General features: G+C 37.7%; 1 protein-coding gene across 2 annotated transcripts in view; it reads left to right on the top strand.

The window, feature by feature from the left end:
• Tmem87b (transmembrane protein 87B) overlaps positions 1-15,571 on the top strand; it is a 51,315-nt gene that overhangs the window by 33,365 nt on the left and 2,379 nt on the right. For both annotated transcript variants that reach the window (XM_078028302.1, XM_078028301.1), the window contains exons 16-17: positions 6,066-6,139; positions 9,107-9,159. In XM_078028302.1, coding sequence (XP_077884428.1) covers positions 6,066-6,139; positions 9,107-9,159 — 127 coding nt within the window. The remainder of the gene's footprint in view (positions 1-6,065; positions 6,140-9,106; positions 9,160-15,571) is intronic.

Raw genomic sequence — 15,571 nt, 5'->3', positions numbered from 1 at the left:
AGAAGTAGTATCAATTTAAAAACTAGCTATAAGAGAAACAGAAGGAAAAGTCAATTGATCTTTTGAAGCAAAAATAGTGAGGGTACATTGTGAGGTTTGTAAGATATGTGGAAGTAAAATATATGAATGTCACACGAAGGACAGGCTAGGTGTAAATGAAACCCACAATATGTTACAGTTTCTATGTGCAGAGTAGATTTCGATAAGTATGAAACATTTTGGAATCTTTGGAGCATCCAGTTAAAAAGCAGCCAACAGAAGGGATAGAACAGAATATTAAAACAACCCAAAAGAAAATAGGAAGGAAAAGACAGAAGGGACCAACATAAAACAAATTACAATGTGGTTGATGTAAATCTAACTGTTTTAATAATTGCATTAAATGCAGGTGGACTGAATATTCAAGTTCAGAGATTGTTAAACTATTCTTTAAAAAAAAAGTGAAATCAGGTTATGGGATATCTGTAGGAGATGCTTTAAAAATGACACCTGGTTGTGAAAAGTACATAAAGTGAAAAAATGTGTACAACAAAAACACTAAGCATAGGAGAGTCAGGGTGGGTTCTGATGAAGTACACCTCAAGGCAGAACCACCAGGATTTTAAAAAGCATCTTTTCAGCCAGGCACAGTAGTGCACCTCTGTAATCCCAGTGACTCAGGAGGCTAAAGCAGGAGGATTGCAATTTTGATGCCATCATCAGCAACTTAGTGAGGCCCTGTCTCAAAATAAAAAAAAAATACTGGGGATGTAATTTAGCACCCTTGGGTTCAACCCCCAGTACCTAAACAAATAAAAGTTTAAAAGCATAATTTCTTAATGGTAAAATGTTAAATTTACCAAGAAGCCATATTTCACATATTTTAAAGTTACATAGACAAATTTGGTCATAATTATCTATTTGAACATTCCTTTTTCAGTCCTAATAATGCAAGTGGACAAATCAGTTATGAGTTGAACAAAGCCTTAATTGACCTGTTTAAGTCCACATTGAACAAGATAGACTATAATATATGGCTTTGAAAAGTCTTTTCAATATTCCCACAAGGGCTGGTGGTTTAACTCAGCAGTAGAGCACTTGCCTATCATATGTAACGGCCTGGGTGCAGTCCCCAGCACAGCAAAAGCTGAAAATTCAAAGATTGCATTTCTGCGGAGAGGGAACTGTAACCATGATGGAATTAAACTAGGCACTATTGATAGTAGATACCTAAAAAGAATCCAACATTTGGAAGTTGATAGCACGCTCCTGAGTAACTAACGGGTAGAAGAAATCACAAGTGCTAATCTAAAATGTTTTCTATTAAATGATAAAAATAGCATATCAAACTTTGTGGGACTAGCAAGTCCCCAGAAAACGGATGGCTTCAGGGGCTGGAGATGTGGCTCAAGCGGTAGCGCGCTCGCCTTGCATGCGTGCGGCCCGGGTTCGATCCTCAGCACCACATACAAACAAAGATGTTGTGTCCACCGAATACTAAAAAATAAAAAAAAAAATTAAACAAACAAACAAAAAAACGGATGGCTTCAGTGGCTGGCAGTTTTTACTAAGAAAGGAAGCATGTAAGACAAGTGACTTGTATGTCTAAGAACTAAAAAAGTAGAAAAAGAAGGTCAGATTAACCTAGAGTAGTTAATGAAAAGGAAGGGAATTTGAAGGTTAAGCGCCTATATCATGAAATGGAAAGCAGGGAGAACAGAGGAAATCAACAGAGCCCTCCAAAGGGGCTTAGTAGAAATGGCATTTACTGCCATCTATTGTCAATGAGAGAGAAGGACAATAAATACCAGTGTAGGGAGAGACTTCCAGTGTTGGGAGCAGTATTTGGGTACACAGGTAATGTCACCACCAGCTCTGTGGTAGTCAGTGGGCACCTTGAATGGAGTAGACAAAGTCCTTGAAAAAGAACACACAACAAAACTACCCTAATCTTAGTTCTAAACTTATGCCACCAATTCTGGGTAGCCCTTTATCAAAGAAATTTGGTTTATAATTTAAAATCTTCCTATAGAGTACTAGATCCCTGGTGAATCTTTCAAATATTTCATTGAGGAAGAAATCTTTCAATCCTATACAAACTCTAGGATGTAGAGGAGATGAGAAACTTTCCAATTTGTTTTATAAAGCCAGCGCAACTAAGATGCCAAAATCTAACAAAGACATTACAAGAAAAAAATTACCAATATCATTGAGTAGAGACATTAAAAATCTTTAAAAATATTAATGAATAAAATCTAGCAAAGTATGGAAAGGCAATCATTATCAAGGGATCTTATCCCAGGGTTGTTAGACTGTTTTAACATTTTGGAAATCACTTAGTGTAATTCATCATATTAAAAGAACGAAGAGGCCAAGTACAATGTCGCTCACCTGTAATCCCAGCTCCTCAGGAGGCTAGGCAGGAGGATCGCCAAGTTCAAGATCAGCCTTGGCCACTTAGTGAGGCCCTGTCTCAAAAAAGTGATAAAAGGAGCCAAGGAGTAGCTCAGTGGTAAAATGCCTCTGGGTTCAATCCCCAGCACCAAAAAAGAAAAAAAAGTATCTCACTAGACGCAGATCTTATAAAAACCAACTCAACAAAGTAATTTTGAAATGGCATGAAAAGACTATATAGTAACTATACTCAGTGGTGAAACAGCCAGTGGTTTCCTCCCAGGCCGTCGAGCACAAGGGTGCTGGAGAGCGGGAAAAGCAGGGGTGCGGGGGAGTGTTGAGACTCCTTGTTTGTACACTTAGAAAACCCTGCAGCGTCTGTTCAAGTAGAGGAGAATCAGTAAGTGACGACACAAAATCTCACCAGTTGTTTTTCTGTATACTGACTGAAAGCAGGAAAGTTAAATCTTCAAAAATAAAATATTTAGGAACAAGTTTATTGAAAAAATGCGAAGAATCTCTGCACTGAAGACCACAAAATAATGCAGAAAGAAATTTTAGGATAAAGAAATACAGAGATCTAACACATCTATGAATTGGAACTTTTGATATTAAACTGTCAGTACACCAAACTGATAAGTAGATTCAGGGCAATCTGAGTCATAATTCTAGCTGACAAAAAAATAGACACAAAGGTTAAGCTGAGGGCTGGGGCTGGGGCTCAGTGGCAGAGCGCTTGCCTAGCATGTGTGAGTCACTGGGTGCCATCCCAGCACCACATAAAAATAAACAAAGGCATTTGTCCATTTACAACTATAAAAATTAAAAAGGGTTAAGCTGATTTTAAAATGCATATGGAAAAGCAAAAGTCCTGAAGAAGCTTAAACCTTCTTGAGTCATGATGTGGACACACCTTGAAAACTCATTAAGTGAAAGAGACCAGTGACAGAAGTGAGCCCACCCACGGGTCAGTTGACTGGCCCAGGCATTGGGGCTTTTATAAGGAGAGGCAGTCTTTTCCACAGAAAGTGCTGGAACAACTGTTGGAACATATGGAGAAGTTACCTGGATGGCTAGCACACATCTAACCATAATTAGTTCAAGGTGGATCACAGACCTAAGAGTAAATCATTAAATTATAAATCTTCCAGATAAAAACAGACGCTGTCTTCATGACCTTGGATGTGGTAATTTCTTAGTACACAAAAGACAGTAATCATAAAAATTTTTAAAAATCAATAAAATAAGCTTCATTGAAATTAAAATTTTATGTTCATCAGTAGAAACTTAAGAAAATGAAAAGACTACCTATAGTGTGTGGGATAAAATATTCTCAATAGATGTATCTGACACCAAGTCATAAGGTAAGAATTCCTGCAAATCAGTCAAAGAAAACCCACGTTGTAAACAGGGACAGGAGACTTGAATGGACATTTCACTAGAGAAGACAGCAGTAGCATTAAGGTACAGGTACTCCGTGTCCTTGTCACCAGGGAAACACAGCTCATGCTGTAATAAGATGCCACCACACCTCCCTTAGAGGGCTGAAAATACAAGGCCCGCAGCAGCTGGGTGTCTCCTGCACCACTAAAAGGAAGGGAAGGCAGGAAGAGTGCTCCAGAAGCAGCCCCACAGTTTCATAAAAGCCCAAACTTAGAGCTGTCAGGCAGTGCAGCCATTCCACTCCCAAGAGGAAATGAACCAGGTGTCCACAGAAGGACAGGACTGTTTACAGCCACTTGATTATTCCTCATTATCCAAAGCTGGAAATAACAGACCTCTATCAACAGGTGAATGGATGAAGATACTGGGCTGGGGATGTGGCTCAAGCGGTAATGTGCTCGCCTGGCCTGCAAGGGGCGCTGGGTTTGATCCTCAGCACCACATAAAAATAAAATAAAGATGTTGTGTCCATTGAAAACTAAAAAATATTTAAAAATTCTCTCTCTCTCTCTTTAAAAAAAAAGAAAGAAATTCAATACTATCCAGTAACATTCTATACAGGAATGAATCTAAGAACTTTACATTGCACAAAAATACCCAAATCCAAAAGAGCATAGATGATAGTTCTGTATATGACATTATAGGAGAGGCAAAAGGAGCCACGTAATAGTCTCAGAACAGGATTGCTAGGATTGATTGGGAAGGAACATAAAGAACCTTTTGTGATGTATTCAATGTCTTGATTGGGATGGTAGTTACATAAAGGTATGTGTTTGTCAAACCTCTTTAGTCTGTACACTTAAAATTTGTGTATTGTTATATAAGTGTACTTCAATTTTTAGGGATTAGCATATTGTACCTCTTAAAGAAACGCTAGAATTTACAATGCCCCATGGAAACATTTTTTAGATTCTAGAACTTCATCTTATTTCATTATATCATCTTACACTGTTTTTTTATTAATATATTTTTTAGTTGTTGATGGACTTTTTTTTTTTTTTAATGTGGTACTGAGAATTGAACCTAGTACCTCACACATGCTAGGCAAGTGCTCTACCACTGAGCTACAACGCCCCCATCTTACACTATACATCTCACAATAATGTACCAATTGTCCTAGATTATGGAGAAGCAATATTTGTAAATTACTGTAATAACAAATGTGAATACTTACTGGGCATAAGTAAGTATTTGTGTGTCAGGTACTTTTTATGTGCTAAGTTGTGTAATGCTCCCAGAACTCTATGAGAGAGAGACATTGTAATCTCCATTTTAGAGCTGGAAACACCAAGTCATCGCTTTACCCAAGGTTACATAAGAAGAGCCAGATTATAAGTGAGCCAGTTTAGTTCAAGATCCAAGCTCTTGACCTTTGCCACACTGAAACTGCTGATATAAAGAAGAATCTAGGTCATATATGAACAAAATGTTTTTCTTCCTCATCTTATTTCTACCGTAAGCATGTTCCAACAACTTATTTATCAGCAAAGTAAAAATACCCAAATGTGTGTTTTATTCTTGAACATGATGCTGCAGATTCTACAGACGTCCAAGTTCGGAAACTGAAGTGAATTTACAGGAAATAATGCGAGCGTGTGCACGTTGCACTCTAAAGCTAGGTTTCAGACTAATAACTTGTACTGGTTCTGATGAACAGTTGTCAAAAACCCAGCCTGGAGGACATCGTGAATTGAAATCCGCCTGGGCAGAGGTCACACCATGAGGCCTCACTCATAGGAGAAAGCTAGAAAGGCTGGTCCTGCAGGGGTGGAGAGTGGGCTGATGTTGCTGGTGGGGAGGGGAGATTGTGGACGGCTGGTTAAAGGTGCAAACTACAGGCAGGTGGAAGGAGTTCCAGAGAGACTGCAGTTGGCCACAGTCACTGCGTGTTTCACAGTGGCTAGAAGAGAGGACACCAGTGAGTCCAGCAAAGAAATAATGACTGTCTGAGAGCATAGATGTACTTGTCACTCTGGCCGATCACAAATTATACACGTGTATTGAAATGTCCCAGCCACCCATAAATATACATTATCTTTATATCAATTTTTTAAAACTATTAACTTTTTCCATACCTCTTTCCTATATCTTCAAATGGCATAGTAAAGCTAGCACTCTGCTCAGAGTTTCCACTGTTAACTTTTCTTTAGGGGAAAAAATCCTTTTTCTTAATGGGTTATTAAATGTGAAGTAATAAAGGAAAATATTATTTTATAATTTACATATATGTATAATGTTTCTCTTCACAGCTGAAGGAATAAAATTAAGAGCCTCAAAAACTGTTTCCAATGGAGCAGCTAAACCTGCTACTTCTGATAATTTTGTGAGTATAGTATGTATTTAATAGAATCTCAGTCTTTAATGCTTCAGAATCTGTGAGTGTGCTGTTCATTGATTCTCAGAACAGTTTCAGCCATGGTTTTTGATGTAACTGTTACCATATGGCAATACTAGTTCAGGCCCATAACTCTGATACATTTCAAAAGTGCTTTCCTGGGGCCAGCAGCAGTGAGCATCACCTGGAGCTTTTAGAAATTCAAAGTCTCAGGCTTGCCCCAGACCTGCAATGCTGAATCTGCTTTCTAACAAGATTCCATGACTGATTTTGTACATTAAAGATTGAGAAGTAGGGGCTGGAAATGTGGCTCAGTCAGCAGCATGCTTGCCTGGCATGCGCGGGGTGGTGGGTTCGATCCTCAGCACCACATAAAAATAAAAATAAAGATGTTAGGGGCTGGGGATGTGGCTCAAGCGGTAATGCGCTCGCCTGGCAAGTGTGCGGCCCCGGTTCGATCCTTAGCACCACATACCAACAAAGATGTTGTGTCTGCCGAGAACTAAAAAAAATAAATAGATATTTAAAAAAAAAAAAAAAAAAAAAAAGATGTTGTGTCCACCGAAAACTAAAAAAAAAAAAAAGATTGAGAAGCTTTTTATAATTATAGGTTGTGTTGACTTTTCAGTGTATTAAAGTGATTCTTGAATCCATCTTTTTTTTTAACATTTATTTTTTAGAAGTAGTTGGACACAATACCTTTATTTTGTTTATTTATTTTTTTATGTGGTGCTGAGGATTGAACTCAGGGCCTTGTACATGCTAGACGATTGCTGTACCACTGAGCCACAATCCTAGCCCCTCTTGAATCTATCTTCATAGCATGTGTTATCTGTTGGGAAAAGAGTTGTGTATTATATGCAGTTAGCAAAATCAATAGATTTTTTAAAAATGAACTATGGAAGTTTGAATAAAATGGTATGATATATAATAGGGATATTTTGTGCATAAAAGTAATAATTTTGAAGATAAGCAGGTTTACACTCTTAGAATTATATTGGCTACAGATAATACTATGTAAAAAAGTACATATGCATATAAGTTCTAACAGGACAGATGATGTATGAAAATGTTCTCTGTTGGGTTGGTAAACTCTGATTTTTATATTTGGTTATTTTTTTAATCCTTTAAAATATATTCTTTGAGTAGTTTCATGGCAATTTAACTAAGCATTCAAAATATACTATAGTTTTCTTTATCTGGTGTTAGAACTACAGAGTGAACATCAGTAAGCCAAACATTCAAAATCCAGAATACTCCAAAGCAACTGTGACACAAATGGAAAAGTCCACACCATCACACTTTTTTTCATGCTCAAAATTGTTAACAAACATTGTATGAAGTTATTTCAGGGCTGTGTGTATAAAGTGCATACAAATCGTAAATGAATTTGGTGTTGGGACTTGGTTCCATCTCTAAGCTGTCTTATCATGCATATGCAAGTATCACAAAATCTGAAAAGTCTGAAGTCTGAAACACTTCTGGTCTCAACCATTTTGGATAGGGATACTCAACCTGTATCACAATTTCAAATTTCTTAGTTTTTTCTCTTTTAGTTATGTATCTCAGTGTATTTTTAAATTCATTATTTGCAAACATAGCCAGTCCTGATGGTGCGTACTTGTAATCCCAGCAAGTTGGGAGGCTGAGGCAAAAGGATCACTGACTCATTTGAGGCCAGTTTGGGCAACTTAGTGAGATTCTGTCTCAAAATAAAAATTAAAAAGGGTGGGGCGAGGGCTGGGATTGTGGCTCAGCGGTAGAGTGCCGGCCTTGCGTATGCGAGGCCCTGGGTTCTATCCTCAGCACCACATATAAATGAATAAATAAAAACAAAGGTATTGTGTACAACTAAAATAAATATTTTTTTTAAAAGAAAAAGGATGGGGCTAGTTCAGTGGTAGGGTGCCCCTGGGTTCAATCCCCAGTACCACAAAGAAAGAAAGAAAAGTTTTTGCAGATGCGTTAAGAAAATAGTTTTTCATTTCTGTAAGTTAAGTGCGAGTGGGGCTCAATCTGAGATTGTGGGCTTACTCTCACTGGTCTATTTCTGCTCAAGACCCACTCAGAGAACAGGGTTCCTATTCATCCTGGCTATTGCTTTGTCTCTCTGTTGGTAAGCATTTCATGTAGCCAGGTAGATAATGAAGAAAATTTTGATTTGTTTTACATTATAAAGTAAAATATTCAGTATTCTTTATATTTTTTCTTCTTTCTGAAATGATTATGAGCAAGTTCCCATTTGGGAAAAATTGTAGCTACCCCAGCCGGCCTGCTTCTTTTCTGGTCTCTCTAGGGATGCGAGCATGTACACAGTGACACTTAGTCCTTGCTAAGGTAGATTATTTGGCCCATCATCCTTTTCTGTTGAAAAATTATTAGCTCATCAGAACTTTCAGGGGGATGGGGAGTACTGGGGCTCTAACCCAGAGGTGCTTTACCACTGAGCTACATCCCCAGCCCTTTTTATTACTTGAGACAGGGTCTCACTAAGTTTCTGAAACTGGCCTCAAACTTGATATCTTTCTGTCTCCGCCTCCAAGTTGCTGGGAGTGTAGCTGTGTGCCACAGCACGGAGCTAATTCATAAGAACTACACAAATAGGGAAGCATCAGAGTGTGGAGAAGAAAAAAAAATAAAACAATGCAAATCATGCTCTTGCTGTTTTCTATCATGTATATCAACTTTGTTGTATTGTGGTTTCTTAGGACAAAACAATAACATGGATATATCTGACTAAAACCAAGAAGTGAAAAAACCTGAAATCAGCATTTTATTTGCCTATTTAAGAAACCACAGTCTTAACTTCTGTGTGGCATATGTACCAACTTGTTAGGACATAGCAACTAAAAGAATGTCATGGATTTGAACTTAAATATTTACACATTTATCCTTCTAAAATATTCTTTCAAGTGATATTAAGCAAATGCTAAATATAAATATCTATTTCTACAGGATGAAGATTTGAAGTGGGTGGAAGAAAACATCCCCTCTTCATTCACCGATGTGTAAGTATCCTCCGTTACAGTCTTAGTGTAGGCTGTGGTTTAACGGGTCATTCTGCTGTCTCGTGCTTCTCAAACCTCACCTCTCCATGGGTTTTGTGGGCTCCTCGCCTGGGCATGGCTGTTTATTTCTTAAGAAAAATCAACAAAAACAAAGTTCTGGCTTAGTTTCTCTTTCCTTTTTTCACGGAACAGGAAGTTTAATACCAGTGACCTGTGACAAAGGCCCGCTTTTTTTGATCTAGTTATCAGTATCATTATTTTGACTTAATTTTTGTTATGGAAAAGTTCAAACTCATGTAAAAACTTTTTATGAACATAACTCACAACACCGAGTATCGTGGGGAAGCTTTTGGAGGAATGATGTGACCGTGGAAAAAGTAATCCATAGGGATCCCTTTGGGGAATTTTGAGCTATTGACATTCCTCTATATCTTTGTCCTGTTCAACACGAGAATTCCACATAGCAGTTTCCCCAGTCAAGACAGGACAGCCAAGCATGGGGACGTTTCCTCATACTGTTCTGTCCTCCCTGCTCCCATCTGTCCCTCTCAAACAGTTCTGTCTGGTCTGGTATTCCCTTTACCTGAAGAGTGTCCTATTTCTTGTAATGTAGCTGTGCTGGAAGAGAATCTGTCAAATTTTTGTTTGTCTGAATAAGTCTTTGTTTCTTTTTTTTAAAACAGTATTTTTCTAGGTATAGAATTCTTGGTCAATAATGTTTTTCTTTTATCACTTCAAATGTTGTCACTTGCATGTCTTCTAGGTTTCAGAGTTTCAGAAAAAGTCTAGTTTTTTTCCTTGTTCCTTCATGTTATATGGGTTTTGTTTGGTGGTTTTAGTTTTTGTTTTTGGTAGCCCTAGACTTCCTCTTTAGTGTGTTTTTAGAATATGGTGACTGTGTGTGTGTGTGTGTGTGTGTGTGTGTGTGTGTGTGTGTGTATGAATATGTGTGTGTACACATAGATTTCTTTTGTCTTGGCTATATACCTAGAATTGAAATTGATGGATCATGATAATGTAGTGTTCAGCATTCTGAGAAATGGAAAGCTGCTGTGTTATTTTACATTCCTATTAGGGATATATGAAGGTAACAGTTTGTCTGTGTCCTTGCCAGTACTTGTTATTGTTCATATTTTTATGTTATCTCTTTCATTGGCTATGAAATAGCATTTCATTTTGCTTTGAGAGATCGATGTTATTTAAACTTTGGTAATTGAAATTGATGCATATCAGGTCTATGAAAAATAGGAACTACAACCAACTATTATATTTTTTTCTTTTAACAGAAAAGAAAATGTGTATATATTCTTTTATATTTACTTACATATTTAGTATTTCTTCTTCCTAACATGAAACATGAGCTAAGAGCCTTCTCCTGTGGGTCTCTATTATTCCTTACAGTATGGGTTTGCTGGCAAAAATTCTGTTTTATTTATATGAAAATATTTGTTTTGCCTTCCTTGTTAAAGGATGGTTTTGCTGGATATAGAAATCTCTGTTGACTTTTGAGCACCTTCATATCCTTCATGACTTTCACATTGTAACTTTAGCATATTGACTTCCTTCAGGTACTTAAAGCTCTGCCACACATCAAGGCTTGGTTAAGCTTGCTGAACATTTTTATACAAATGTCTTTTCTTTTTATACATACTGTCTCTCCTAGGCAAAGGATATAGGTCTTTTATTTTTCCTTTTTTTTCGGGGGGGGGCTACCAGAAATTGAACTCAGGGGCACCTGAACACTGAGCCACATCCCCAGTCTTATTTTGTTTTATGTAGAGACAGGGTCTCACTGAGTTGCTTAGTGCCTTGCTTTTACTGAGGCTGGCTTTGAACTCGCAATCCTCCTGCCTCGGCCTCCCAAGCCGCTGGGATTACAGACGTGTGCCACCACACCCAGCTATTTTTTTCCATATTTTTTTATCGGCACATTATAGTTGTACGTAATGGTGGGATTCGATGTTCTATATTCATACATGCACACAATATAACAATATAATTTGGCCAGTATTATTCTCAGTAAGTCCCCTTTCCTCTCCTTCTTCCCCTGCTCCCTTTTTTTTTTTTTTAAAGAGAGAGTGAGAGAAGAGAGAGAGAGAGAGAGAGAGAGAGAGTTTTTTATATTTTTTAGTTCTCAGGGGACAACATCTTTGTTGGTATGTGGTGCTGGGGATCGAACCCGGGCCGCACGCATGCCAGACGAGCGCGCTACCGCCTGAGCCACATTCCCAGCCCCCTCCCTTTTCTTTACTGATCTCCCTTGAACCTTTATTTTTTTTTCCTCTCTTGTTTCCTTGTATGAGAGAAAACACACTACCCTTGACTGATTTGTCTTTTGTTGCTTAATATAATCTTCTCAAGTTCCATTCCATTTTTCTGCAAATGACATAATTTTATTTTTATTTATGGCTTAATAAAGCTCCATTATGTATATATACTACATTTTCTTTATCCGTTCATCCATTGAGCAACACCTAGGCGGGTTCCATAGTTCAGCTATTGTGCTACTATAATATGGGTAAGCACAGATCACTGTAGTATGAATACTTTAATTCTTCAGAATAAATAATGAGGGGGCTGGGGCTGTAGCTCAGTGTAGAGTGCCGGCCTCATATATGTGAGGCCCTGGGTTTGGTCCTCGGCACCACATAAAAATAAATAAAGATACTGTATCCAACTTCAACTGAAATTTGTGTGTGTGTGTGTGTGTGTGTGTGTGTGTGTGTGTGTTATTTTTTAAAGAATAAAAAACGAGGAATGGTATAGTGAGCTATAATGAGCTCCTGTTTCTCCACATTCTTTCCAGCATTTATTGTTTGTATTCTTGATGGCTGCCATTCTAACTGGAGGGAGATGAAATGCAGTCTAGTTTGATTGTATTTCCCTAATTGCTAATGATGTTAAACATTTTTTCATACTTTTGTTGGCCATTTATGTTTCTTTTGAGAAGTGTCTCTTTAGTTCTTTTGCCCATTTATTAATTGGGTTATTTTGAGTTTTTTGTACCATCTGAATATTAATTCTCTATTAGAAGAGCAGCTAGCAAAGATTTTCTCCCATTCAGTAGGTTCTCCTTTGCCCTGCAGAAACTTTTTAATTTGATGCCATCCCTTTATTAACTTGGCACTATTTCCTAAGGTTAGGGGTCTTATTGAGAATGTCATTGGCTGTGTCTACACATCAGTGCTGACCCTACATTTTCTTCTAGGAGTTGCATAGTTTCTGGTCCAGTCCTAGGTCCTTGATCCACTTTGTGTTGTCTTAAGTGCAGGGTGAGTACCGGTGATCTAGTCTCATTCTTCCACATATGGATAACCAGCGTTCAGCACCCTTTGTTCTTTTCTCCAGTGTATGATTTGTCAGGAATCAGATGATTTTATCTGTGTGGATTTGACTTCTAGTCTGTACCATTGGTCTGTGGCTGTTTGGATGCCAGGACCATGCAGTTTTTGTCACAGAAGCTCTGTTGAATTCAGCTATTTTGATTCCTCTAGCGTGGCTTAGAATTGTTTGGCTAGTCTGTCTCTTATTCTTTCAAATTAATTTTAGCACTTTTTTCCTAGTTCTGTGAAGAAAGCTGGTATTTTAATGAGGATTGCATTGAATTGATTTATTATTTTTGGTTATATTCCATTTTAACAATCTTAATTTCTGCCTATCCAAGAACATGGGAGGTATTTCTATCTTCTAAGGACTTCTTCAGTTTCTTTCTTCAATGATAGTTTTCATTGTAGAAGTCCTTCATCTCCATGTTTAGATTTATTCCTAGGTATTTTTTTTTCCTGATTTCTTTCTCAGCAGATTCATTATTGGTGTTTAGAAAAGCTGTTGATTTTGTATGTTAATTTATACCTGCTACTTTACTGAATTTGTTTGTTAGCTCTAGAAGTCTCTTGGTGGGGCTTTTGGATCTTCTACGTAGAGAATCCTATCATCTGCAAACAGTGGTAATTTTACTTCTTCCTATCTAATTCTTATTCCTTTTATTCTCCTCCCTTGACTAATGCTTCGACTAGAATTTCTAGTGCTATATTAAATAGGAGTGATGAAAGTGGACATCCTTGTCTTGGTCAGATTTTAAAGGAAATGCTTTGATTTTTCCCCCTTTTACTATAAGGTTGGCTTTAAGGGGGTTTGTATATAGCCTCTGTAATGTTGAGGTCAGTTCCTTCTATCCCTAATATCAGTTTGTCGCTTTCTCTGTATCTTTTGAGATGATTGTGATTTTTTTATGTCCTTATTTCTATTTATGTGGTGAATAAATTTGTTGATTTGCATGTATTAAACCATTCTTGCATCCCTGGGGGGAAAAACTTGAGCATGACACGCAGTCTTTTTAATATGTTGTTGAATATGATGTGCTAAGACTTTTAAAGGATTTTTGCATCTAAGTTCATTAGGGAAGTTGATCTGTAGTTTTCCTTCCTCGATCTGTCCTTATCTGGTTTTGGTATGAGGGTGATCCTGGCTTCATGAAATGAATTTTTGTGTTCCATCCCTTTCTAGTTTATGGAATAGTGTGAGGAGAATTGGCATAGTTCTTCCTTGAAGTACTGGTAGAATTCAGCCGAGAATCCATCTGGTTGTTGGCTTTTGTTTGTTGGAAGACTTTTTATTACTCTTCTGTCTTATTTCTAGTTGTGGGTCGGTTTGGGTTTTCTCTTGTTCTCCTGATTCACTTTTGGCAGGTTGCATGTGTTTAGAAGTGTATTCATTTCTTCTAGGTTTTCCAATTTATCGGAGTTTTCAAAAGAATCTCTAATGATCTGCTGAATTTCTATGATGTCTATAGTGATTTCTTCCTTTTCATCTCTAATTTTATTAATTTCGGTCTTTTGTGTTGATTTTGGTTATTTGGCTAAGGATTTATCAATCTTTTTATCTTTGTTTCACTGATCCTTGTATTTTTCTTAATTTTCAATTTCATCGATTTCAGCTCTTAATTATTTTCTTTACTGGTTTTGGAATGGGTTTATTTTTCTTTTTCTCAAGGACCTTGATTTTCTCACATGGCGCTCATAGCTGTAAACCTGCCTCTTACAACTGTCTTTGGAGTGTCCCAGAGGTTCTGGTGTGTTGAATCTGGATTTTCATTCAAATCTAGGATTTTTAAATTTTTTAATTTTTCCCCTGATTTCTTCTATCACTGATTCATCATTCAAAAGTGTTTTGTTCAGTCTCTGTGTGTTCATGTAGTTTCTATATGGGTTTTTTTGGTGTTGATTTCTATTTTCTTTCCATTATCATCAGATAAAATGTAAGGAATTATATCAGGGTTTGTTTTTTGTTTTTGTTTTTTAATTTCCTTAGTTGCCTATGGCCTAAAATATTATCTGTTTTGGAGACTTTTCCATGAACCCCTGAAAAGAAAGTGTATTTGTTAGATGAACTATTCCATAGATGTCTGAGGAGTCCATTTTACTTCCAATATTTACTGAGTTTCTGTCTGGATGACTCTGTGTGATAGTGAGAGGTGTGCTGCAGTCACCCAGGATCATATATGCGGGGTCTCACTGAGCCTTAATTTGAGTGGTGTCTGTTTTATGTGATGAGGTGCACCCATCTTGAGGCATAAATGCGTACCATCGAAGTGTTTTCTTGTTAAGTGTTTCCTTTGCCAGCGTGGTGTGACTGTGTCTTCTGATTAGCTTGGTCTGTCTGCTGCGTCGTCGTGTGAGAGTATCAACTTTTGCCTGTCTGTAGCTTTCCTGAGCATGTCCAGGCAGCTTGGGAGACTCTGTCCAGCACCTTTCCCAACGTGTTGACCCTTTGCCCTAAGACAGCACTAACACACGTGAGAGGAGTGTTCTGACTAGATGGCAGATCACCACTCGGGTAGTTCCCCAGCTGTTCAGAGAAAAACATAGCAAGGAAGTGACAAATAAATCTGAACTTGGATGTCAGTCATGTTTGGAATTACTCATTTGTGTATTTTTAGTCTTTGATATTTCTTCACCGCATTAAGCTCTAGGATTGCTTATCTTATATTGAACCCAGGGCCTTGTACGGTTTCCTTTCTGATATAGAAATAGCCTGTGGTCCACTTCCTTTCTGAAGTTAAGATTATTCAAATTTTTCAGTTATACTTTTGACAAAAAGTTTAACTGAAAAATTTGTTTTGTTTTGTTTTGTTTTTGGTCCTGGGGTTGGAACTCAGGGGCACTCAATCACTGAGCCACATCCCCAGCCTTCTTTTGTATTTTATTTAGAGACAGGGTCTCACTGAGTTGCTTAGCGTCTTGCTTTTGCTGAGGCTGGCTTTGAACTCGAAATCCTCCTGCCTCAGCCTCCTGAGCCCCTGAGTTCATATATAGGCATGTGCTACTGTGCCTGGCAACAAAACAGTTTTTAAAGGAACACACATTCCGAAAAGTGTTCATATCCTAAGTAAGTGTATAACCCACTAAATTTT

The sequence above is a fragment of the Ictidomys tridecemlineatus genome, chromosome 12 (genome assembly GCF_052094955.1).
Source record: "Ictidomys tridecemlineatus isolate mIctTri1 chromosome 12, mIctTri1.hap1, whole genome shotgun sequence".
In the NCBI taxonomy this organism is placed as follows: domain Eukaryota; kingdom Metazoa; phylum Chordata; class Mammalia; order Rodentia; family Sciuridae; genus Ictidomys; species Ictidomys tridecemlineatus.
The sequence above is the reverse complement of the archived record's forward strand: the minus strand, read 5'-3'. Positions and strand labels throughout refer to the sequence as shown.